The following is a 25,142-nucleotide window of genomic DNA, read 5'->3' as shown; positions in this document are numbered from 1 at the left end:
CAAATGGTAGGAACTAAAAAAGATGATCCTGAATGAGGTATCCCAGAAGCAGAAAGACACAAATGATATATACTCACTTATAAGTAGATTTTAGTCATATAATATAGGATAAAGAGTCTAAAATCTATAGCCCTAAAGAAGCTAAACAACAAGGAGGATGCTAGGGAAGATGCTTAATCCTCATTGAAAAGGGCAAACAGGATAGACATCAGAAGTAGAAGAAGACAAGGAACAGGACAGGAGCCTTCCACAGAGGACCTCCGAAAGACTCTACCTACCAGGATATTGGAGGAGATGCTGAGACTCATAGCTAAGAGTGCTTCAAAATTTTTATCAGACTGCTTAGGTCATTGTCTTGCTGCATCATAAGAGAGAAATATCCCGGTTTCTGGTGTTTAGTGTTTGCTGTTCATAGCTGTGGCCCTAACTCTTTAGCCTACCTTCCTTTGATTGAGTGATTGATTGATGATCACGTATATAAGACATGCTATAAACTTAAAATGTCCTATAACCTCAAATTTAAATATTTTAAAAGCTATTTCTTTAAAAATATCCAGTTTTTTAATTTAAATTTTCTTTAAAACTCCAACATTTCCTCTTAAAGAAGTTCAAAATCTCTCAACTGTGTGTTCCTGCAATATTAAAAATAAAGTACCTTTTTTACTTCAAGAGGGAAAAAGCAGGACATAACCACAATCTGCACAAGGCAAAAAACAAGCTCCAACAGTGCAAACAATTCAATGCTCAATATCAGACTCACTCACAATCCTTTGGGCTTTCCCGAAGGGCTCGGGTCACTTCTCTGTCGCCACCCTTGGCAGTAACTTAACCTGCCATCTAGGATCCAGCCAGCTCCACTAATTGTAGCTGCTGTTTCTGGTGGCTAGTCCTCTTTAGGAACTCTGACCCTGTCACACACTGGCAAGTCTCAGCTGTTCTCCACGACCTCTTTATGTCTTTAAAACCAATACCATTGTGTTACAAAGTTTGGCTGCCAGAGCAAGGTAGTGTTCTTGCATTTGAACACATGAGGGTGCACCTTTAATATCTTATTAAACAGCATCATTTTTAATTCCTATCCTTCATAAATTTTGTTTTGAGGACAGGAATTATCATACAAAAAAAATCCATCCTAATTCAAAATATCTTGGAGACCTTTTGTGTGAAAGCCAAAGCCAGACACTTTCTTTTATTTTAAATTTATTTTTTATAAATTACAGTTTATTGACTTTGTATCCCAGCTGTAGCCCCTTCCCTCATCCCCTCCCATTCCCACACTCCCTCATCTCCTCCCAAGCCTCTCCCCAAGTCCACTGATAGGGGAGGTCCTCCTTCCCTTCCCTCTTACCCTAGCCTATCAGGTCTCATCAGGACTAGCTGTATTGTCTTCCTCTGTGGCCTGGTAAGGCTGCTCCCTCCTCAGGGGGAGGTGATCAAGAGCCAGCCACTGATTTCATGTCACAGACAGTCCCTGTTCCCATTACTAGGAAACCCACTTGGAGACTGAGCGGCCATGGGCTACATCTGTGCAGGGGTTGTAGGCTATCTCCACGCATGGTACTGGGTTGGAGTTTCAGTCTCAGAAAAGACCCCCTTTGCCCAGATTTTTGGTTCTGTTGTTCTCCTTGTGGAGCTCCTGTCCCATCCAGGTCTTCCTATCTCCCCCTTTTTTATAAGATTCCCTGCACTCTACTCAAAGTTTGGCTATGAGTCTCAATATCTGCTTTGATACCTTGCTGGGTAGAGTCTTTCAAAGGCCCTCTGTGGTAGGCTCCTGTCCTGTTCCCAGTTTTTACTCTCAGATTGGGAAAAGATATTCACCAACTCTATATCAGATAGAGGGCTAAAATCCAGAATATATTAAGAACTCAAGAAGTTAAAAAGCAACAAATCAAGTAATACAATTTAAAAATGGGGTACAGAGCCAAACAGAGAATTCTTAATGAAGGAATATCGAATGGCAGAGAAACACTTAAAGAAATGCTCAACATCCTTAGTCATCAGGGAAATGCAAATCAAAACAACCCTGAGATTTCACTTTACACCCATCAGAATGGCTAAGATCAAAAACTTAAGTGACAACACATGCTGGAGAGGATGTGGAGAAAGGGGAACCCTTCTCCACTGCTGGTGGGAATGTAAACTTGTACAACCACTTTGGAAATCAATGTGGTGCTTTCTCAGACAACTAGGAATAGCACTTCCTCAAGATCCAGCTATAGCACTCCTAGGCATATACCCAAAATATGCTCAACCATGTTCGTAGCAGCTCTATTTGTAATAGCCAGAATCTGGAAACAACCCAGATGTCCCTCAACAGAGGAATGGATACAGAAATTGTGGCACATTTACACAATGGAATACTACTCAGCAATTAAAAACAGGAAAATCATGAAATTTGCAGGCAAATGGTAGGAACTAGAAAGATGATCCTGAGTGAGGTAACCCAGAAGCAGAAAGGAAATGGTATATACTCACTTATAAGTGGATATTAGACATACAATAAAGGTTAAACATACTAAAATCTGTACATCTAAAGAAGCTAAGCAAGGAGGAGGACCCTGGGTAAGATGATCAGTCCTCACTCAGAAAGGCAAATGGAATGGACATCGGAAAGCCAGGTACTTTCCATTCCAAAGTCAGGCCTCACACAGTACAAAGGTTTCTGTTCCCCTTGTGTGGAGATCACTGCTGATTTATAGGCTGTGGCTAATTCACCTTTATTCCATGCCTTTGTTTGTCTTTCTTTTGTGAACATTACAAGGTTTGGACAGTATTACCCTCCCTTCCCTTCCTTTGACCTCCTCTTACCCAAAGTGTTAAATACCTAGGGAGTGGTTTGTCTGTGTCTCACCAAGGTAAACACAAGTACTTTGTGATGATTTGCACGTGGTAATATCCTGTGTGCCATTTTCACTCTAGAAAATAGAAATCAATTCCCTTTAAAAAAAAATTAGTGGGCTGGAGGGATGGCTCAGAGGTTAAGGGCACTGGCTGCTCTTCCAAAGGTCCTGAGTTCAATTCCCAGCAACCACATAATGGCTCACAGCCATCTATAATGGGATCTGGTGTCCTCTTCTGGCCTGTAGGCAGAACCCTGTATACATAATTAATTAATTAACTAAATTTTTTAAGAGGAAAAAACCTACATGAAAGGTATTGTATCAGATTAATCACTATATTTGCAGACCTAACCTTGGTACATTCATGGAACATCTCCATCAGAGGACATAATCCTGTCCCCCTTTGTGATGTGCTGGGGATCACAGAGAAGCATGTGTTTTACAATCTACAGTTGAAAGGCTAGTATGGAGTCTAACAGAAGTAGATCAGATGTTACAATTTAGCCTTAGTCAAAATTCCAAGTCAGTTTGTGTTTTCCTTACACAGGAAACTTTTTTTGAGACGAGGTGTAAGTAAAAAAAAATGGGAGAGCAAAACCTTTATTTAGTACATAGTACACAAAAATCTCTACATACCTCTACAAATGTCTATAACACCAACATCTCCTGAAATTGGCCTGTCCCCAAGACTGTCTTAATCATTTGTCTTAGGATTTATTCTGAATCTTGTGGTTCCATATTATTCTGCCCTTGAAAGCAATTATTTGTTAAATCTTACAGTTTTAATTCCCAAATCCACATTTTCAAGACAGGAAAAACACTTTATTTATTTATTTTTTGCCTGTTGGGCTGGAGATGTGGCTCAGTTGGGAGACTGCTTGCCTAGCATATAAGAAGCTCTGAATCCTACTCCCAGCACTTTATAAAACCTAGTCATGCAGTCTCTAGTCCTAGTACCCAGGAAGTAGAAACAGAAGAATCAGAAACTCAAGCTCATCCTTGCTACATAGTGAGTTCAAAGCCAGCATAGGCTAGTGAGAGTCTGTCTGAAAATAATAATAATAATTAATAAATAAAAAAAACAGAGGAAGGTGGTGCCAATTGATACTATAATTGCCAATGATTTACCTCTGTCTTTTCTGCATCATATCAGTGATGTAATGGGGGTTTTGTCTTTTTTTTTTTTTTTTTTTTTGTCTAAAATTAGAGCTTAGTCACCATTTGCAAGAAACTAAAATTTTGTTAAATGTACTTTAAAATGTTTATGAAAGGAGCCATTTTGTCTTGTTTTTGCAGTTGTTTGTGTCATGTTCTTTTGGTGGATAGACTTGTAGTTGATCTTAAGCCCTTCTACCGCCACCTCCCAAGTACTGAAAGTTACAAGAGGCCAATACCCTTGGTATTTATAAGGAACTGCAAAGCAGAAAAAACAAAAACTTGTCATTATTCATCTCACTGAGAAGCTCCAGGGCTCCACTGCACTTCCTTTAAGAAGGAGGAAAAGATACCATACTTATCACCCTGCACAAAACGAAAGTCCAAGTGGATCAAAGACCTCATCATTAAATCAGTTAGAAGAAAAAGTGGGGAAACCCCTAGAACTCATTGGTACAGGAGACAACTTCCTGAATGAACCCCAACAGCACAGGCTCTAAGAGTAACAATCAATAAATGGGACCTCATGAAACTGAAAAGCTTCTGTAAAGCAAAGGACACTGTCCTCAGAACAAAACGACAGCCTACAGATTGGGAAAGGATCTTCACCAACCCTTTATCTGACAGAGGGCTAATATCCAGTATATATAAAGAACTAAAGAAACTGAAAAGCAGGAAACCAAGTAATCCAATTAAAAAATGGGAAACAGAGCTAAACAGAGAACTCTCTGTAGAGGAATGTCGAATGGCAGAGAAACACTTAAAGAAATGCTCAACATCATTAGCCATCAGGGAAATGCAAATCAAAACGACCCTGAGATTTCACCTTACACCCATCAGAATGACCAAGATGAAAAACTCAAGTGACAACACATGCTGGAGAGGTTGTGGAGAAAGGGGAACCCTCCTCCACTGCTGGTGGGAATGTAAACTTGTACAACCACTCTGGAAATCAATCTGGCGCTTTCTCAGACTACTAGGAATAGCACTTCCTCAAGATCCAGCCATACCACTCCGAGGCATATATCCAAAAGAGGCCCAAGTACACAATAAGGACATTTGCTCAATCATGTTTGTAGCAGCTTTATTTGTAATAGCCAGAAGCTGGAAACAGCCCAGATACCCCTCAACTGAAGAATGGATGCAGAAATTGTGGTACATCTACACAATGGAGTATTACTCTGCAATGAAAAATAAGGAAATCATGAAATGTGCAGGTAAATGGTGGGACCTGGAAAGGATCATCCTGAGTGAGCTGTCCGAGAAGCAGAAAGACACACACACCATATACTCACTCATATAGACATATAACAGGATAAACCTACTAAAATCTGTACATCTAAAGAAACTAATCAAGAGAGAGGACCCTGACTAAAATGCTCAATCCCCATCCCGAAAGGCAAAGAGGATGGACATCAAAAGAAGAAGAAAACAGGAAACAACCTAGGAACCTGCCACAGAGGGCCTCTGAAAGCTCTGCCCTGCAGACTATCAAAGCAGATGCCGAGACATGTGGCCAACTGTTGGGCAGAGTGCATGGAATCTTATGTAAGAAGTGGGAAATAGTAAGATCTGGAGAGGACAGGAACCCCCCAAGGAGAGCAACAAAACCAGAAAATTTGAACACAGGGGTCTTCCCAGAGACTCATACTCCAACCAAGGACTATTCATGGAGATAGCCTAGAACCCCTGCACAGATGTAGCCCATGGCAGTTCAGTTTCCAAGTGGGTTAGATAGTAATGGGAAGAGGGACTGCCTCTGACATAATCTGATTGGCCTGCTCTTTGAGCACCTCCCCCTGAGGGGGGAGCAGCCTTGCCAGGCCACAGAAGATGACAATGCAGCCACTCCTAATGTGATCTGATAGACTAAGATCAGAAGGAAGGAGAGGAGGACCTCCCTTATCAGTGGACTTGGGGAGGGGCATGCGTGAAGAAGGGGAAGAGAGGGTGGGACTGGGAGGGGAGGAGGGAGGGGCTTATGGGGGATACAAAGTGAATAAAGTGTAATTAATGAAATAAAATTTTAGAAAAATGAAAAAAATTATTTTATTTGCTTGTTTGTTTAGCTTTGTGTACCTGTCTATTTCACTGGCCTCAAACCCATGATTCTCCTGACCTCAACCTCCTGAGTAGCTGGATTACAGGTGTGCTCCACCATTGCCCAGCTTTTCTTTTTGAGGTCTGATTGTAGCTCCACGTGGGTGGACTGTTGGTGTTGTAGAGGCCTACATGAGCATGCTTCTAGACATTCCTGATTCAAAACAGTCAGTGCAGTCAGCTTTGTAAGGACACTGCTTCTCTTGATGTTCAAATTAAAGGTGCAGTTCTGCCTTCGAAATCTTGACACTGTTGAAGAAAATGTGGAAACTGTAAGAGACAGTGCCTTCCACCAAAGGTGTACTACAAGAAGAAACAGATCCCAGAATTCAGAGCAAAAGCTAAGCAGACTGTGACTTCCGTATCAGTCCTGTGCACTAAAGGTTTTGATCTCCCATTTTTCTTTGACTTACACCTCTGGAATTGTAAGCCCAACTTAACTTTATTGGGGAGGGGGGTCCAGACAGGGTTTCTCTGTGTGACCCTGGCTGTCTTGATCTCAGAGGTATGCCTGCCTCTGTCTCCCAAATGCTAGGATTAAAAGCATGCATCACCACTGCCCTATTTTTAACTATTTTTTAAGTTGCCTTGCTCACAGTGTTTTACCACAGTGATAGAAAAGTAACTAATATAGAATAGATATGTGTTTGTGTGTCAAGTTGACAGGGTTCAGTTATACTGTTTGGCTTTTGTCAACTGGACAAAAACCTAGACATATCTGGGAAGAGGAAATCTTTTTTTAATTTAATTCTATTTTTTTATTATTAGTTACATTTTATTAATGCTGTATCTCAGCTGTATCCCGCTCCCTTATTCCCTCCAATCCCTCCCTCACTCCCTCATCTCCTCCCTGCCCTTTTCCAAGTCCACTGATTGGGGAGGACCTCCTCCCCTTTCATCTGACCCTGTTTTATCAGGTATCTTCAGGACTGGCTGCAAAGTCTTCCTCTGTGGCCTAGCAGGACTGCTTCTCCCTTGGGAGGTGGGGAGGTCAAAGAGCCTGCCATTGAGTTCCTGTCAGAAATAGTCCCTGTTCCCCTTACTATGGGAAACCAATTGGTTACTGATCTACCACGGGCTTTCATCCGAGCAGAGGTTCTAGGTTATATCCATACATGGTCCTTGGTGGAGATTGGACGTATGACAAGAGTCTACTGCAGAAGGCATCTGAAAGACTCTACCTAGCAGTGTTTCAAAACAGATACTAAGACTCATGACCAAACCTTCAGCAGAAGGGGAGTTAGTGACATGGAAAGGATAGGAGCTCCACAATGACCAAATATATCTGGGAAGAGGAAATCTTAGTTGAGAAAAATGCCTCCATCAGATTTGCCTGTAGACAAGTCTGTGGAGTATTGTTTTCACTACTGATTGACGTGGGTGTTCCCTGCATAGTGTGGTTGTAACATCCTTGGCAGGTGACCCTTTTTTTCACCTTCACTATGGGAAAGCAAGCCAGTGGACAGCGTTCCTCTATGGCTTCTGCTTTAGCTCCTGCCTCCAGGTTCCTATCTTAAGTTCCTGCCTTGTCTTTCTTCATCAGTAGAATGTGACCTGAAAGTTGTAAGCTGAAATAAACCCTTGCCTCCTTAAGTCACTTTTGATCATAGTGTTTTATCACATCAATAAAAAGTGTAAGACAAGTAGCCCAGAGTAGCCTCAAATTCCCAAGTGTGGGAGTCACAGGCATGGGCCACCACCCCAGAAGGCGTCCCTGGGTTTACAGTATGAGCATGCTGGTGGGAAGTAGAATAGTGATAAACAAGTCTGACCTTTAGCTGAAATTGGGGCTGAAGTCACAAACTCGAAGAACATAGCTAATAATGGAAATAAGGGAGCTCACAGAAGGAACTTCTGGCTGAGTCCTGGAAACTGAGTCACCCCAGACTGCAGTAGAGGAATGGTGAAGGATAAGGGACCCTTGTCAGAACAAGGTCAAAAGAATGATGCATAGTGAGCAATGGCTTAGAGAACTGTAGAGAGGCTCCAGGAAAAAAGGCAGAAGGCCTTTTACCCTCAAGTGCATTTTGTTTCCTGGATTGTTTTTGGACATGATTTCTTACCTCCTGTGACAAATATTTGCATTCAATTTATGAGATATGTTTGTGTTCTTGTTGGATGTCAGATCGTAGTAGCTGTAGAAACCAGTCTGGTAAAAGGATATGCTGAGTGCCACGTCTGTCTCCTCTCTATCTAGAGGAAGTCCTTTGTCTCACTCTAGGACAAATAACCCATTATCCTTCTCCCTTGCCCCTTTTCTCCTCTCTCCTTTATTCCCTCCCTGCTCCCTCTTCCTCTGTCACCTGTTTTTGTCCCTTATCCTTGCCCTCTGGCCCTCTAGGGCACATAAATCTTTTTGCTGAGAACTTGGTCTTGAGCCAATACTTTTCCTTTCACTGTTCTCACTGATCTGGATATGGCTTTCTTCCTTGCTTCCATGCTTTCCTGGATATAAGGTGCAGTATGTACCAGACAATTGTGTCTAAATTGGTCTGTGCTTGAGAAAGTTCTGCTCGGCTAATATTTGGTATATGCTTACTGGTCATTATTTACATGTTTTTCTGAACTCAGCCTTCCTTGTATCATTTCTTTCTTTGTTCATTCCTGTATAAAAATACACTGAAACTGCAAAAAGGCTGTCTACAGTCTGCAGTCACCCCATTCTTTCAGGTCTTTAGATCCCATTTCTCACGGACACAGATATGAATAGGTTGATCAAAGTCAACAGAACCTCAACTCAAAGAGACACCAGCCACTCAGAGGACAGCCTGGAGAAGCCCCGAGGCTGAGCAGGGAATGGCTGTCAGCAGAGCTAGCTACATAATTGGCATGAGGGGGCTTAGCGCACAGGTCATCCTCTGCTAGACACATCCTTTCCCTGCTTCCTGTGTGAAAACCTGGGCTAGGATCCTGGTCCTCCACTGAAGAGCTGTGTAACTGCAGCCAAGTCACTTAACTAATATTTAGATTCTGTATCTGTGAAATGGCACTCTGTTACATAAATCCAATAGTGGCTTCTAAACAGTATCCTTGTCATAGATTGCCTGGCCTGGGACTGTTGAGTATCTCATAACTTCTGGGCAAACACAGAGTCAGTGCTTGTCCCCATTCCCTCTCACTGATCTGTGTGGCCTAGAACAAATATCAGGGCTGGCCTGTGCCCACAAACCCTGTTTGTATTGGAAAAATAAAGAAGTAAGTAAGAAGTAAGAAATAAATTACACTCCTGTCTTTCACGCTAAGGTGTGGAAGAATAGCCACTGGACCAAGACTTTTTATACCACCTGCTATAAACGAGAAGGTTAAGAAAGACCTGAGCTTGCTTTAATAACCCCTCTGAACAGCACATATATTTTCAAAGGTACTCTTTCCCACACCATTGCCTCCATTAGTTCTGGCCACTCCAGAAACTTAGAGAGGTCATAACTGTTCACCTTTAAGGTTTTTATTTTATTTTAATAACATTGCACCCAAGAATCCCTCTCTCTACTTCAACTTACTCTCAAGTTTTCGGGGGGGGGGTTTACAGAAAATGGGTTCAAATCCAGTCAGCCACCCAGCTATGGCCTCAAACATGGTAGGCTCTAGTCCTGGAGAGTAATGTAGTTAAATCCCTTCCTGGGACTGGTCTTACCCAGATCTCACTGGTGCTCACAGCCCCTTCAGAACTTCACCCTTCCATGAAGTTTCCATTAAGTCTTCAGAGTTCCATGACCAGTCCATTAGAAACCTTTGCTCTGTCCCTCCCACCTCCACTCCCCCTGTTCTCACCCCTCACTCATCTCATGCAGACCCTAACAGACCCTCTAGGTAAGAAAAACAAGGAGCCGAGAAGTGAACGTTCATACAGACCCTCCAGTAAGTCACCAAGCTATGAAGATGCCCCCTCTACCCTTGAGAGCCCCTTCCTACTTAGGCCTCAGCAGTAAGCATTATCCCCGTCCCCTGAACCTTAGATTATCTCCATCTGTTAATCTTACCTACAGTGTAGGCTGCTAGAGAAGACCCATGCGAATAGTCAGGACCTCTGAAAGTTCTAGAGAATCAAGCAAAAGTCTAGACATGACATTCAAGGCCCTTCTCCCCAGCCCTCTCACCTGTCTTTCCATCGTCAGGCCTAATGGGCCTCCACCCTTGGTACAGTTGGAGTGCCTCACAGCATGTTCCCCTACCGAGTGCCTCCTCCCCCTCTACACCTCCTTGTCTGCTCTAAGAACCCCTTACCATTTTCAGACTTCAATGTGATAGGTTAAATATCACCATGAATTTCTGGATTCTCTGCCCCTTTCATCTGGGCTGCTCTATGACACTGAGCTGTTTGGAATGACTTTATGCACGTTCCAGTGCCCAGAGGCCACAGTGCCATGAAATTCAGCAGTGCCAGCTGGGCCAGCTCTTAGCTTACCACTCACTGAATACAGATGGCCACAGGAAGAAGCTGGTGGGTCCACCGTAAGACACTTGCGTCAAACCACAGAATATTGAGAAATACTGACTGTGGCTGTCTGTAGCTCAAATGGGAAGTCTTCTGGGTTCACTCTGGTGCCCTTCCCTAATCTTCCTCTGCCATTCTACTCATGCCTTATAATTTCATTTTCATTTTGCAGATGATTTCTGTCTCCCAAGATATGCTGAGTTTCTTGAGGGCTGGGGTTATGTGTGCATAAGGCCCTAGGTTCCAGCATCCCTACTCTTAAAATCAGTATACTCTAATGTCATTTTTGTGTTTTAAAGTGTGTATACATGTGCAGGTATATGTGCCAATCAGAGGTCAAAGTGCCTTCCTCCATCACTCTCCCCCTTAAATTCTGAGACAGTCTCTCACCATTAACCTAAAGCTGACCAGCAAGGCCCCAGTTACTCTTGTCATTGTCTCTCCAGAGCTGGAATTACAGGCATGTACCACCATGCCTGCCTTTCGACAAGGGTTTTAGGGACTCAAACCTTTATGCTTCCATGCCAAGCCCTTTACCTACTGAGCTATCTCCCAAGCCCCTATATGCAATTTATCTAATAAAGAATGCCCTATGTTAACAGCAGGTCCTATACCTAGAATGATTCTAATCTAACAAAAAGCCCTGACTGTGACAGTGAGCATGAAGATGCTTTGTTCATCCTGTTTGTAGTCCCTGGAAGAATACACAGCAAAAATCTGGGTAGAGGGGTCGGAGGAGAGACTTCCAGGGGCGGCAACATCCAGGCTTGATCTGAAAGAGCAAGCACTTGGTTTCATGGATTAAGGAAGCATGTGGCTACCTTTACCCTACCCTGAGGAGGAGGAGTGACGGACTGGGATTGGTCAAATGAAAAACACTAAACTAAGCCACTGTCAGAGGGGTGGAACCCGGTGTATAGCAAGCTGAGCCAGTCTGGGATTTCACAGGCCTGATTCTCCTTTCTCAAACACACAAGGTAAGATGGAGTGGGTGGGATCTTTTATTGAGAAGGGACATATTTATTTGTGTGTATGAAAGAGAGAGGGGTCAGGGGGAAGGAGAGAGAGAGAACATGTGGAGGTCAGAGGACAACCTGCAGGAGTTAGTTCTCTAGTTCTACCATGTAAGTCCTGGTGATTGAACTTTGGCTGTCAGGCTCGACAGCAGGGTCATCTACTGAAGCATCTTGCCAAAACCTGGGGTTATACTTTTGGGGGATTAATTGTACCCTCCTCTCACTGCACTCCCTTCTTAGAGAAGAAAATTGCATAGTCCATGCAGCCCCAAGGGCCTCATGGGGTGCTGGGGAGAGGCAACGAGAAAGCAAAAGTTACTTTGCTTGTCATGTCTTCTGTTAAAAATGCTCCCCTGGGACATTATGGGATGCTGCTGGGTGCTGGAGGGTGGCCCTGCCATCTGGGCATCAAACCAGAGGAGGAAATAGCCAAAGCAGTTCTTAGGAAGGAAGAGGGTAAATTCAGAACAGATAGGCCTGTATTACGAGTGCAGAACACTAAGCAGTGAGCTGCAGCCAGAGGACCACAAAATGCCAGTGGAAAGGAGGATGGCCAGCCTGGCCTCACAAGGCGCACCTATTAGCACTGACGTTACTGTGCTGCTCAACCCATGGCAGCCAAACTTCTAAATACTTAGTCACATCAACTCACAGCATGAGCTGCTGAGACAACCTGCCCAGTCCCACAGTCAAGGCTCAAGAGACAGACTGCCCTCTTTCGTCCAAGCTCAGTAGCCACAGCATCAAGAAGGAGAGATCTGTTGACCTGGACTTACCAGGAAGTGACTGGAGGAGCTAGTGCTGGAGCTGAGAACAAGCTGAGGGAAGGGAGCAAGGGCCCAAAGAGAGCAGCTTTAGGTGTAGTGCTTCCAGGCACCTGGAAGAGTAGTTTTAGAAAAGGGAGGTCCAGCAAAAATGGCCAAAGAGAGGACAGTTGGTGTTAAGTTAGAGCCAAGTCAGAGGTTGTACATCCTGGAGAGAGCCAGCTCCGCCCTCAGAAAGGGCCTGCCCTTCCCCACTCATTACTTCCCTCCTTTTACACTGAAAGTTGGCTAAGCTCCAGGCTCTTCAGCTTTATGTAAGTGTTCTCTTCGTTGAAACAAGATTTACTGGTTCAAAGATACATTGAAACAGTGAAATTTTTTCTTTCTAGAAATAACTTGACACCAAAAAAAGTGAAAAACGTGAATTGAAAAAATAAACCAGTCTTGCTATGTATAGGATGTCTCAGTCTCCTGAAGGCTGATTTGCATGACCACCTGGTTTAGAGAAATGCTTTTAAATTATGTTTTAAAATGAGAATGGTAGTAGGTGCCTATAACCCCAACACCAAGGATGTGAAGGCACAGAGATCAGAAGTTCAAAACTAGTCTAAATCATATAAAACCCTGTCTCAAAAAAGCTAAAATAATCTGGGCTTGGTGGTGCATCCCTTAAATCCCAGCTTTTCGTGAGTTTGAAGCTAGCTTTTTCTACATAGTTTCAGACCAGCCAGTCTCAGAAAATAAAAGTAAACCTAACGTTTAATAGTTAATTAGCATTTGTAAGGCATTTAAACATTTGTATGATCATTGAGAGGTGTGATTAATGTTTTTCAGGGAGGAAACTCAAACTTGGGAGCTTAACTAACCCACGGAAAAAGCTGAGACTTAAGCCCAATTATTCAGACTCCAGATCCTACGTTCATTCATTGTATTCTTTTATTCACTGAAAAGATCTTTATAGGCTGTCGGTATAGCTCAGCTGGTAGAGTGCTTGCCCAGCATGTATGAAGCAGTGGGTTCCATTCCCAGTACCACATACTCTGGCCAGTGTGGCACATGCCTGTAATTCTAGCACTTGGGAGGGAGAGGCAGAGGGATCAGAAGTTCAAAGTTACCTTGGATACATGAGTTTGAAGGCCAGGCTGGAGTACTTAAGACCTTGTCAGAAGAAAAGGGGCAGGGAGAAGAAAGGGAAGGAAGGAAGGCTGGGGGAGAAGGAGAGAGAAAGATAAAAAAAATAAAATAAAATCACTGGCCCAAATTTGCCAGACCTGGGAGTATGCACTAATGGCTATGACCGTAACATGCCTCTCCTCTAGTGCATCAACACTGAGTCAGGGCTGTGAGCAAAACAGTGGAAATCTACAGCTGGCTTTTCTTTCTTTTCTTTTTTCTTTCTTTATTAATTACACTTTATTCACTTTGTATCCCCCCTGTGGTTCCCTCCCTCCTCCCATCCCAATCCCTCCCTTCCTCCACCCTCTGCATGCATGCCCCTCCCCAAGTCCACTGATAGGGGAGGACTTCTTTTCCTTCCTTCTGATCCTAGTCAATTAGGTCTCATCAGGAGTGGCTGCAGTGTCTTCTTCTGTGGCCTGGTAATGCTGCTTCCCCCTCAGGGGGAGGTAATTAAAGAGCAGGCCAATCAGTTCATCTCAGAGACAGTCCCTGTTCCTATTACAATGGAACCCACTTGGATACTGAACTGCTATGGGCTACATCTGTTCAGGGGTCTTAGGTTATCTCCATGCATAGTCCTTGGTTGAAATAGCAATCTCAGGAAAGACCCCTGTGCTCAGATTTTTTGGTTCTGTTGCTCTCCTTGTGGAGTTCCTGCCCCTTCCAGATCTTACTGTTTCCCACTTCTTTCCTAAGATTCCCTGCACTCTGTCCAAAGGTTGCCCATAAGTCTCAGCATCTACATTGATAGTCTGCAGGGCAGAGCTTTTCAGAGGCCCTCTGTGTCAGGCTTCTGACTTGTTCCCTCTTTTCTCCTTCTTCTGATGTCCAGCCTCTTTGCCTTTTCGGATAGGAATTGAGCATTTTAGCAAGAGTCCTCCCTCTTGATTAGTTTCTTTAGATGTACAGATTTTAGTAGGTTTATCCTATATTATATGTCTATATGAGTGAGTATATACTGTGTGCATCTTTCTGCTTTTGGGATAGGTCACTCAGGATGATCTTTTCCAGATCCCACCATTTACCTGCACATTTCATGATTTCCCTGTTTTTTATTGCTGAGTAATATTCCATTGTGTAAATACACCACAATTTGTGCATCCATTCCTCCACTGAGGGGCATCTGGGCTGTTTCCAGCTTCTGGCTATTACAAATAAAGCTGCTACAAATATGGTTGAGCAAATGTCCTTATTGTGTACTTGGGCCTCTTTTGGATATATGCCCCGGAGTGGTATAGCTGGATCTTGAGGAAGCGCTATTCCTAGTAGTCTGAGAAAGTGCCAGATTGATTTCCAGAGTGGTTGTATAAGTTTACATTCCCACCAGCAGTGGAGGAGGGTTCCCCTTTCTCCACAACCTCTCCAGCATGTGTTGTCTCTTGAGTTTTTGATCCTAGCCATTCTGATGGGTGTAAGGTGAAATCTTTGGGTTGTTTTGATTTGCATTTCCCTGATGGCTAATGAGGTTGAGCATTTCTTTAAGTGTTTCTCTGCCATTTGATATTCCTCTGCAGAGAATTCTTTGTTTAGCTCTGTACCCCATTTTTTAAATTGGATTACTTGATTTTTTGCTGTTTAACTTCTCTAGTTCTTTATATATACTGGATATTAGCCCTCTGTCAGATATAGGGTTGGTGAAGATCCTTTCCCAATCTGTAGGCTGTCGTTTTGTTCTGAGGATAGTGTCCTTTGCTTTACAGAAGCTTTTCAGTTTCATGAGGTCCCATTTATTGATTGTTGCTCTTAGAGCCTGTGCTGTTGCTGTTCTGTTCAGGAAGTTGTCTCCTGTGCCAATGAGTTCAAGGGTATTCCCCACTTTTTCTTCTAAGCGGTTTAGTGTGTCTAGTTTTATGTTGAGGTCTTTGATCCACTTGGGTTTTAGTTTTGTGCAGGGTGATAAGTATGGGTCTATTTGTATTTTTCTACATGGAGACTTCCAGTTAGGACAGCTGGTTTTTCTAAGTTATCAGGAGTTAGATTCCTCTACTTGTCGCAGCAGCTCGCCGCTGCCCCTCTGCCCTGGGCACCTGCTCTGTGCTCACTCGGCTAGACGCTGTAAGGATTGTAGTGCACAAGTGCTGGAGCATAGTCCGTCCCCGCAACACTAGCATCGATACGTATGCATGTATGTATATGCATATACATGAAAATGCATGCTGAGCACATGTTCTAGAACATTCTTCAGCACTTGACGGTCATAGTAACGTTTACTGAACACTTACCATGTGCCAAATACTATACTGTTATTATTTTCCTTTTGGTTTTAAAAAAATATTTATTGTCACTATTGTTTAAGAGTATTTGTAATATATATGCCATGGCATAGGTGTAGAGGTTAGAGGGCAATCTCTGGGAGCCATCTCTCTCTCTCCACCATGTGGATCCCAGGGAGCTAACTCAGGACATCGGGCTTAGTAGTGAACAGCTTACTCCACTAAGCCATTTCACTGGCCCTCTTTGAGTCTCACTCTGTAGCCTAGGCTGGCTCTGAACTCGTCATCTTCCTACTCAGCCTCCTGAATCTGGGATTATAGGTATGAACTCCCATCTCTGGCTCCTGTACTGAATTATTTATATATATTACTATTTGCTTGTCATTAAAAGTCCCAGGAGGACCAGGCAGGTAACTTCCGTGGCACTGCACTTGTTCAGTGTGTGCAGGGCCTTTGGTTTGATTTCCCTATACCAGACACCAAGAAATAAAAGGAAAGAAAACAACAAACAAAAATCCTCTTCAGAGGTATATCGTGGCGTATACCCATAATTTCAACACTTGGGAGGCTGGGGCAAGAAGGTCCGGAGTTTGAAACTAGCCTAGACTACAGAGTGAGACCATGTCTCAAACTAGAATTAACAACAAAAAACAAAGACTTTTAAGGGCTAGGTATGAAATAAGCCTATATCTGCTTGCTTAACCATGCAGCTGGAAAGTAGGATTTGAACCCAGATAGACAGCATTCACCACACCAAACCATCTCCTAAGACTATAATGGTGAAGAACACAGATTCCATCATTGCCCCAGAGGTGCTGGTGGGCCAGAAGGGAAGTCAGAGAGGAATGACAGCATGCCTGCTCTCCTTTGATCCCCCCTGAGGCGTTCTCAAGGTCTTACTTCTTCAAGTGTACCACAAGATGAGTAGGGTAGGAGTGCTCAGGTTGGTAAACAGCGCGGGACAAAATTCCAGGGCAAGAAGAGATGAGACAGATAGCTAGGTGAGGGAGGATGGTGTATGCGCCCTCAGTGTTCAAAGTTTACTCCCGCTGCCTTACACAGGGAGTGGCAGCTGGCCATTCCAGTAATCCTAGAACTAAAAAGTGAAGGAAGACCAGATGGTGGTGGCCCAGCAGGCTGGAAGGAAGATCTTACTTGACTTCAAGGCCAGCCTGGTCTACTGAGCAAGTTCCAGGGTAGCCAAGGTCACACAGAGCAACCCTGTCTTGGAAAACCAAGAGAGAAAGGAAAGGAGGAAGGAAGGGAAGAAAGAGAAAAGGATGTCTTAATGTTATTATTGCTGTGATGAAATAGCTTGGGGAAGAAAGGATTTGTTTGGCTTACATTTCATGAATAGTCCACTGAGGGAAGCCAAGGCCAGAACTCAAAGGGCAGGAACCTGGAGGCAGTAGCTGATGCAGAGGCCATGGAGGGGTGCTGCTTGCTGGCTTGTTCCTCTGGCCTGCTCAGCCTGCTCTCTTAGAGAACTCAGGACCACCAGGTCAGGGATAGGACCGGCCACAACGGACAGGCCCTCCTTCATCCATCACTGATTAAGAAATGTTCTACAGGCTGCCCCACAGCCTGATCTTACGGAGACATTTTCTCAACTGAGGTGCCCTCCTTTCAGATGCCTTGCATCAGGTTGACATAAAAACCAGCCAGCACAGAAGAGAACCGGAATTTAAAGCTCATCATCCTTGACTACATCCTTGACTACATCCTTGACCATGTATACAAAAGAAATGTACACACGAAAAGAGTGACAATGCCAACACGCACAATCAAGTAGTGAAATTTTTCTGGCAAGGCTTGAGCAGGCTAGCTGCCAGAAAGGGTCTGACCTTGAAGGCTTGGAAAATAACGAATACCAACAGGTAGACACAGGAGGATGGCAAAGAGTCGTAATCTGATATCATTTGGTGCCCGTGGGATACTCAAGTCTCACCACGCTTCTGGGGCCCAGTAATGTAACCCTTCATTAGAGGTGAAAACAGTGGGGCCAGAGGTCTGACTGGCTTCATTGCGGTGCAGTTTTAAGCAGTGACCAAGAAATGTAGTTTAGTTCATGACCTGGCCCCATGCCTCCTTAATCGATCATCTGCATAGCGTTTATTGACCAGAAGCTGAATCTAAACCCAAGCAAGCAGTATTTGCTCCACTATATTGTCCTCCCAGCCAGCACTGGATCCAGCTAGACAGAGATGGAGAGGAAGGGATAAACCTGAGAGAAATGTAGAGTCAGCAGAGAGTGGGCAGATATACCCTGAAGAGGAACCGTGAGAGGCATGGGGCTTCTGGTTGAGCAAATGGGTGAACGGTGGTACCACTGACAGAGAAAGGGCTGGATGGAAAGAAGGTGGAGACTGACTTTGAGCATATGTCGTCCTGGGTAACATCAGGAGGGCATGCATCAGCCCTGATAAACACAGCTATGAGGGCGAGAGCCCTCTCAACTGTGGGACACCTAAGAAGCTCACTGTCCACAGGAATTTGGGCTCCACCCCAGCCCCATTCCTTGTTCTGTTTTGGTTCACTGATTCTCCTGCCTCAGCCTCTCTGAATGTTGGGATTACAAGTTTGAGCCACCATACCCAGGTTATGTATTGCTGGGTACCCAAACCAGAACCGCCTTCATGCTAGACAGCATTGTGACAACTGAAGCAGGCCCTTTTGTTTTGTTGGTTTTCTTGGTTGGTCATTAGGTTGTTTTGTTGTTGTTGTTTGCTTGCTTGCTTTTGAAACAAACATGTAACCAGCCTGGTCTTCGACCCATTCCGTAGTGAAGGATGAGCACAACTCTGGATTCTCCAGCCACTTTCATCTTGTGTACTGAAAGACTACAGGCATGCACCGCAAGTCTCGGCTTCGTGTAACCCCTTAGCAGAGTTGAGAAGAGGCCGAACTGGATTCTGAGAGAGACCTGATGAGGAGAGAGGCATTCCACTAGTATCAAAGATTCCTGGCTCATCTTTGATTTGCTTCCCCAATCCCCCCGATGGCTTTGCCCAGCCGCAGGTCCAAGAATCCCAACACACTGGCTTTTCTTCTAGCGGGGGTGACTTTCGTGGTGCTGCACCAGTGGCTCCTTCAGCAGCCCACGCGGGAGCAACCCCAGGAACCCAGGGCTGCTCCCTGGTCTTCTGCTGCCGCGGTGCAGCCTTCCCCGCTTCTCCCGGTGCCGGCGTGCGTGGCCAACGCCTCCGCGAACCTCACTGCTGGCTTCCAGCTGCTGCCAGCTCGGATCCAAGACTTCCTGCGCTACCGCCACTGCCGCCGCTTCCCGCAGCTGTGGGACACGCCCCACAAGTGCGCGGGCCCCCGCGGCGTCTTCCTGCTGCTGGCCATCAAGTCGTCGCCGCCCAACTTCGAGCGGCGGGAGCTGATCCGGCGCACGTGGGGCCAGGAGCGCAGCTATGGCGGCCGGCAGGTTCGGCGCCTCTTCCTGCTGGGGACCTCCCCCCCGGAAGAGGTGGAGCGCGAGCCCCAGCTGGCGGACCTGCTGCGCCTGGAGGCTCGCGAGAGCGGCGACGTGCTGCAGTGGGACTTCTGGGACACGTTCCTCAATCTCACGCTCAAGCATCTGCACCTGCTCGACTGGACGGCGGAGCGCTGCCCCGGCGCCAGTTTCCTGCTCAGCTGCGACGACGACGTCTTCGTGCACACCGCCAACGTGCTGCAGTTCCTGGAGGTGCAGCCGCCGGAGCGCCACCTCTTCGCCGGGCAGCTCATGGATGGCTCCATGCCCATCCGCGAAAGCGGGAGCAAGTACTTCGTGCCCCCGCAGCTCTTCCCAGGCAAGGCCTACCCTGTGTACTGCAGCGGCGGCGGCTTCCTTCTGTCCAGCCTCACGGCCCGCCACCTGCGCAGGGCGGCGCGCCGCGTGCCGCTCTTCCCCATCGACGACGCCTACATGGGCATGTGTCTGCAGCAGGCCGGCCTGGCGCCCAGCGGCCACGAAGGCATCCGGCCCTTCGGCGTGCAACTGCCCGGTGTGAAACGCTCGTCCTTCGACCCCTGCGTGTACCGCGAGCTGTTGCTGGTGCATCGCTTCGCGCCTTATGAGATGCTGCTCATGTGGAAGGCGCTGCACAACCCGGAGCTGCACTGTAGCCACAGACGCGATGCGGGGTCTCCCGAGGGCAGAGGGGAGCCGAACCCTGATGCACACTGATATTACCTTGAGGACGGATCTGGAAAACACTATCCTAGTGCATGTCTCTGGCCTCAACTTCAGGGGTTCTGGTCCAATTTTGGTCAGGGGTGGCTTCAGACATATCTAGGTGGTGTTTTTCTTGTTTTAAGCCAACTCCTAAGACCTCTGGGCTGGGGATATTTATCTGTTCATCCTCACCTAGCAGCCTTCCAGCCTTCCGTTCTCCATTCATTATGGGCAGCAAGCGAGGTATGGCGGCCAAGTTCAGTGTCACCTGTCAAGTGCAGCACAGTTATGAATTGCCATTTCCACCGTTTCCTCCACCAAAGAGCAGAGCGCCAAGAAGCCAGTTTACACTCGGAACTAAGGGGTGTTATGTGAGGGCAAAGTGAAAAGTGAAGGTCCTTCAGGGCAGCAGCAGGAGGCGCCATCGCAGCCACCGTTCTGGAGCCCTGACTGTATGTACTTCAGCCTTGCTTCCCCAAATGCTTTAGAAAGGGCATGGCTGAGTGGACAGTGGCAATCTGTCCCAATGCTGTGGACTAGATCTGTGAGAACATTGTATTAGCCTGTTGCTGCTGTAACAAATTCCCTTTCCAGCTTTCCAAGCCTGGGACAAACCCACTTATCCTGCAGTTCTCTGACAACACAGGTCTCACTAGGCTAAAGTCAATGTGTTGGTAAGACTGCTTACCTACCTAATTATTCTAGGGGAGAACCTAGCTGGAGAACAATAAGATAGATTCTCCTTATTCCCTACCTTCTAGAGGGAGACCTCCTTCATCTCTGAAACCAGCAATGCTATACTTCTCTACAGCCAGATATCTCCCTGACTCTTTATTTCTCCACTCACTGCTCTCCTTCCCTAGAGCTAAAATTGAGTCCACCTGGGTTATCCAGGCTTAGCTTCCCATCTTGTTTGTTAAGACAAGGTTTCATGTAGCCCAAGCTGCCCTGAAACTTGCTATGTGGTCAAGCATGCTCTTGAACTCCGGAGCCTCCTGACTTCACTTCCCAAAGTATGCGTTACAGGTTTGTCTCCACACCCAGCTATTATCTACGGGCTGTAAACCCGGCTCTCTAGCAATAGCATTGTTCATATTTTCAGTCACATGTCACAGGTTCCAGAGATTAGGGTGTGGACATGCTTGGAGGACAATTGGTTCCGTCTACCAGGATGCCAATATAAACTGTGGAATAAAAAACGAAGGAAATGAATGCGTGACAGAGGCCTTTGGCCCTCAGCAAACGGTCCTGATGCCAGCCCTCATTGAGGACAAGTGAGCATCATTAAATCCGAATTCCCTGCTTTGATGCCTTGTTCTCAGCCCCCTGACAAAAAGTTGTCTTCATTTGAGGATAAAAATATTAAGATTCTGGCATTTCATAGCTTAGAAAGGTAGGAAGGCAGCAGATTTGAGTGCATCATGTGACTGTGGGGCCTGGCCACTCCTCTCTGAGGCTGGATTGCTCTGGTGTCCAAGAACAGGAAAGACCCCTGGGTCCAGGGAGCCCCAAGCATGCCTGCCGCCTCCTCTGGGCCCATGCGCCGCCAGGGAGCGAGCCTGCCCCACTGGCCATCTCTCCGTGGTGGTGCTAGGCTGGTCAGCTGGGCTGAGATTTCCGAGAGGCCAGTTCCAACTGGGATCCAGAAAAGCATGGAGCTCTGGGCATCGTTAGATTAGCGACTGGGGAACTGGATCATATCTCTATACCTCGTGTCATCCGCCCTCGTTCTTCACCCAGTCACCTCAGGGGGAGGCCACCCTCTGATGCTCCCGGCTCCTTTGAAAAGCTCAACATACTCTGATATCCCAGCGACCTCAGGAGTTGGGAAAGGAGAGATGTTTCTGACTCAAGACAATAGATCCAAAAATCCTACTTAAATATGATAGCGACTAGAAGGGTGTGGTGATACTTGCCAAAACCCGCAGCATTCAGGAGGCTGAGGCACACAGGGTCCTGAGTTCTGAGCCTGGGCTAAACCTCCTATAGCAAGACCTTTTCTCAAAAAGAAAGGAAAAAGAAAAACCTAGGCTTGCCTGGAACTGGAGTTGAGTTGAGGATAGCCTTGAAATACTGGTTTTTCTGCCACCAGCTCCCAATTCCTGGGACTATAAAATGGCTCCACCATAGCCAGCCCCCAAAATTATTTTTAAAGTCTCAGAAGTTGGGGCTGGAACCATGACTCTGCAGGTAAAAACCCTTGCTGCTAAGCTTGCTCACTCATCCAGACAGCATATACACAAAAAAATCAAGGTATGAGGCGCTTTTGTTTGTTTTGTTTTTGTTTTTGTCTTAGAAAGGACAGCAGTGATGACTCTGTGCTTAAGAGGCTTACTGCTCTTACAGAAGACCAGGGTTCTGTCCCAGGCCACACAGTGGCTCAAATGGTCTAGAATTCCTGTTCCTGAGATTCAGTGCCCTCTTCTGGCCTTTGGATCACGAGGCATCTGTGTATGTGGTGCTCATGAACTCACCCAGGTACATATACTTTTTTTTTTTAAGCCTCAGAAGTTTACAGCTAAATCAAATTAACTTTTTCTTAAAGTATCTATTTTTTATTTACTTATTTATTTATTCATGATATTATTATTGCCCACAATTGCCTGCATAGCTGAGGATGGCCCTGAATTTTTTATCTCCTGTCCCAGATTTCCAAGTGCTGCTTTTCTAGATTCTTCTGTAAGGCTCTCAGCTCCTCCTCCCATTCTGAAATAAAAATCTTACCTGATGTAATCACACAATTTTTTTAAACTTCAATATTTTGCTTAATTTCACATAAAATCTAAATAAAAGAAAAATGCATTAAAATAAGTATAGCTTGGACGTATAAAAAACCTTCTCTATATATTCTCAAATATTCTTCTAGAGGACAGAATGCCTCCTCGAGAATGGTTAGGCCAAATATAGAAAACCCTCACAGATAGATAACTGATTTAAATTAGTAAGAAAATATGTCTTTTTGCAAATGCAAAATCAATGTAGTTCCTCTATCAAAAAGCCAAGAAGGAAAAGCTTGCTATTACTTTGTTGGTGTTGTTTGGGTTTGGTTTCATTTGCTTATTTTGGTGTTTTGATGCAGGGTCTTGCCCTGTTGCCCAGGCTGGTCTCAAGAAGATTGCCGGAAGATTGCCAGGAAGATTGCCTGAGTTCTAGCCCAGCCTAGGTTACAGAGCAAGTCTCCAAAAACAAAACAAAACATTGTTAAACATCCGTATAAGAGAAATCAAAGGTACTTGGGTGGGGACTGACTATGAGAAGACTTGTACAAAGACAGTAAACTGTCTTAAGATCGTTTTAAATATGTAAGTTAATGTCTAGAGACAGCATGTCATCAAGTTACAGCTAAATCTGATTCACTGGTTTCTCATCACCAGAAACAGGGACTATTAGACTGTCATGGCCTCCATTTGGCTACGATGAGGACTGGCACCAGGTAGGGAGGAGGCTTTTTCAAGATCACAGGGTATATAGCTCTTCAGGGACTAAGTACCCCACCTCCTGCCTGCCCCTGGGCTCTGACCAGTACCCCAGGCCCAACACCTGCTGGTCTCTTAGTCCCTGAGATGAGAGCTGCAGATCCCAGCCTGGAGCTTCAGAGAGGAAGCAGGCAGCAATTTGGTTGTTCGTTATCTTTATACCCTCCCTTTGCCCTGTAGTGCTGGGAGAACTGCCAATCTTTCTGCCTTAAATCAACGTGTTAACAATTTCTTGGGAGTGAAAGGTCTTCTCTGCCCTGTGACAGTCATTTCAGACTAACCCTGGCTGGGTGCAGGCTGCCCTTCTCCCACTGTCTGCGACTGACAACTCCATCAACACAGCTTCCCTCAATACAAGAGCTGTCTTTCCAGATTAACCCTGAGGCTCCCAAGAACTCGGATGGCATCAGTTTTTAAAATGCCATCCTTGCTTCTTATTCTCGCCCTCAACAGTTTTAAGCAGAGTGAAGACTGAGTGGAGATTTGTGGCCCCTGGCTGCTGGGGCAGAAGGAAGGACGGACGGGAGAGAGTGGGGGAATGGTGACCTGAGGGAGGAAGAAGAGGAGGCCTCTAAGAATTAGAAGGAACTTGGGGCCTTGTCAGATGGATGGGAGGAAGTGTCCTTGGGCTTCAAGTAAAGTGAGGTTGATTCCTAAATGGTGGTTATGCTGGGGATTGGGGGGAAGGAGGCATGGTGGGGAGCAGATGCTTGACAGGCCAGGGACACAGGCTGGCTGGCTTTGGCTTTGGCATTATGACTAAAGATGTGAGATCCAGAAGGCAGGCCCTATGAGCTAGAGCTCAGAGAACGTCAGGCACCTGAGCTTGAAGGGTTCCGGAGACTCTGGAAGCTCCTAAGGGACGTGGAATTCCCTGACACCCACACCCAGAGATGAGGACAGCTGCCCAGGTGCTGAGACTCCAGTGAGCAGCCCCCTAACCCCAGCTCACTTGTGTGTCCCAGGGGCCCAGTGTTGTGAACTAGTACTTTACCCCATGCCTTTGGCATGGAAACATCTGTGGGGTTGAAAGGCTTCCTCTTCAAGTGAACCTTACTATCCCCAAGCTTCAAGGGACACCAGATCCACTTCTGCCTGACAGCCCTTAAGGACCACTCCAACCCCCTCAGCACCCCATGAAACCACCTACCTCAGAGTAGTGAGGCACTCACACAGAGCAGAGTCCAGGCTAGAGAGATACTGTTCTACCTGCCAGAGACAGGGGCATGGATGGGTGTCCCCACTCCAGGGTGGGCTGTCTCCGTGCTCTGGAAAGCAGTGTGGCAGCTCTTCAACGGTTAAACATTGTTGCCAGATATGGTGGTGGTACGCACCTGCCACACTCCTGCCATGCTCCTGCCATGCTCCTGCCACGCTAGCCCTTGGGAGGCTGAGGCAAGAGGTGGAGTTCAAGGTCAAACAGTGCTACAGCATAGTAAGACTCTTTTAAAAAAATAACAGATAAGGGGGCTGAGATGGCTCAGCACTTAAGAGTACTGTTCTTCCAGAGATCATGGGTTCAATTCTCAGCAACCACATAGTTGTGTCCTCTATAAAGGGGTCTGATGCCCTCTTCTGGCTCGCAGGTGTATGTGCAGACAGAGCACTCGCATTAAAATAGATAGATAGATAGATAGATAGATAGATAGATAGATAGATAGATAGATAGATAGAGGGCTGAGAGCCCTCTTATAAAGGGATCTGATGCCCTCTTCTGGCTTGCAGGTATATATGCAGACAGAGCACTCGCATTAAAATGATAGATAGATAGATAGATAGATAGATAGATAGATAGATAG

The 25,142-nt window shown here is 45.7% G+C and overlaps 1 protein-coding gene across 3 annotated transcripts; it reads left to right on the top strand.

Moving 5' to 3' along the window:
* The first annotated feature begins 11,447 nt into the window (after positions 1-11,447).
* Positions 11,448-25,142, top strand: B3gnt6 (UDP-GlcNAc:betaGal beta-1,3-N-acetylglucosaminyltransferase 6). Of its 3 annotated transcripts, none has more exons than XM_055623034.1 (2): positions 11,448-11,510; positions 18,489-25,142. In XM_055623034.1, exon 2 carries the CDS (start codon positions 18,704-18,706, stop codon positions 19,877-19,879), a length of 1,176 nt encoding a protein of 391 aa, XP_055479009.1. In that variant the 5' UTR covers positions 11,448-11,510; positions 18,489-18,703; the 3' UTR covers positions 19,880-25,142. The 3 variants fall into 3 exon arrangements, with proteins under 3 accessions (XP_055479009.1, XP_055479011.1, XP_055479010.1); XM_055623036.1 differs by having other exon boundaries at positions 11,451-11,510; positions 18,494-25,142; XM_055623035.1 differs by having other exon boundaries at positions 11,468-11,510; positions 18,465-25,142.

This window comes from Psammomys obesus, unplaced genomic scaffold (genome assembly GCF_907164565.1).
Source record: "Psammomys obesus unplaced genomic scaffold, mPsaObe1.curated_primary_1811, whole genome shotgun sequence".
Classification (NCBI taxonomy): Eukaryota; Metazoa; Chordata; class Mammalia; order Rodentia; family Muridae; genus Psammomys; species Psammomys obesus.
This window is presented reverse-complemented; position numbering and strand designations above follow the sequence as displayed.

Coding starts and splice junctions, on each gene's coding strand:
- B3gnt6 (XM_055623034.1), top strand. CDS start 18,704: ATGGCTTTGCCCAGCCGCAGGTCCAAGAATCCCAACACACTGGCTTTT.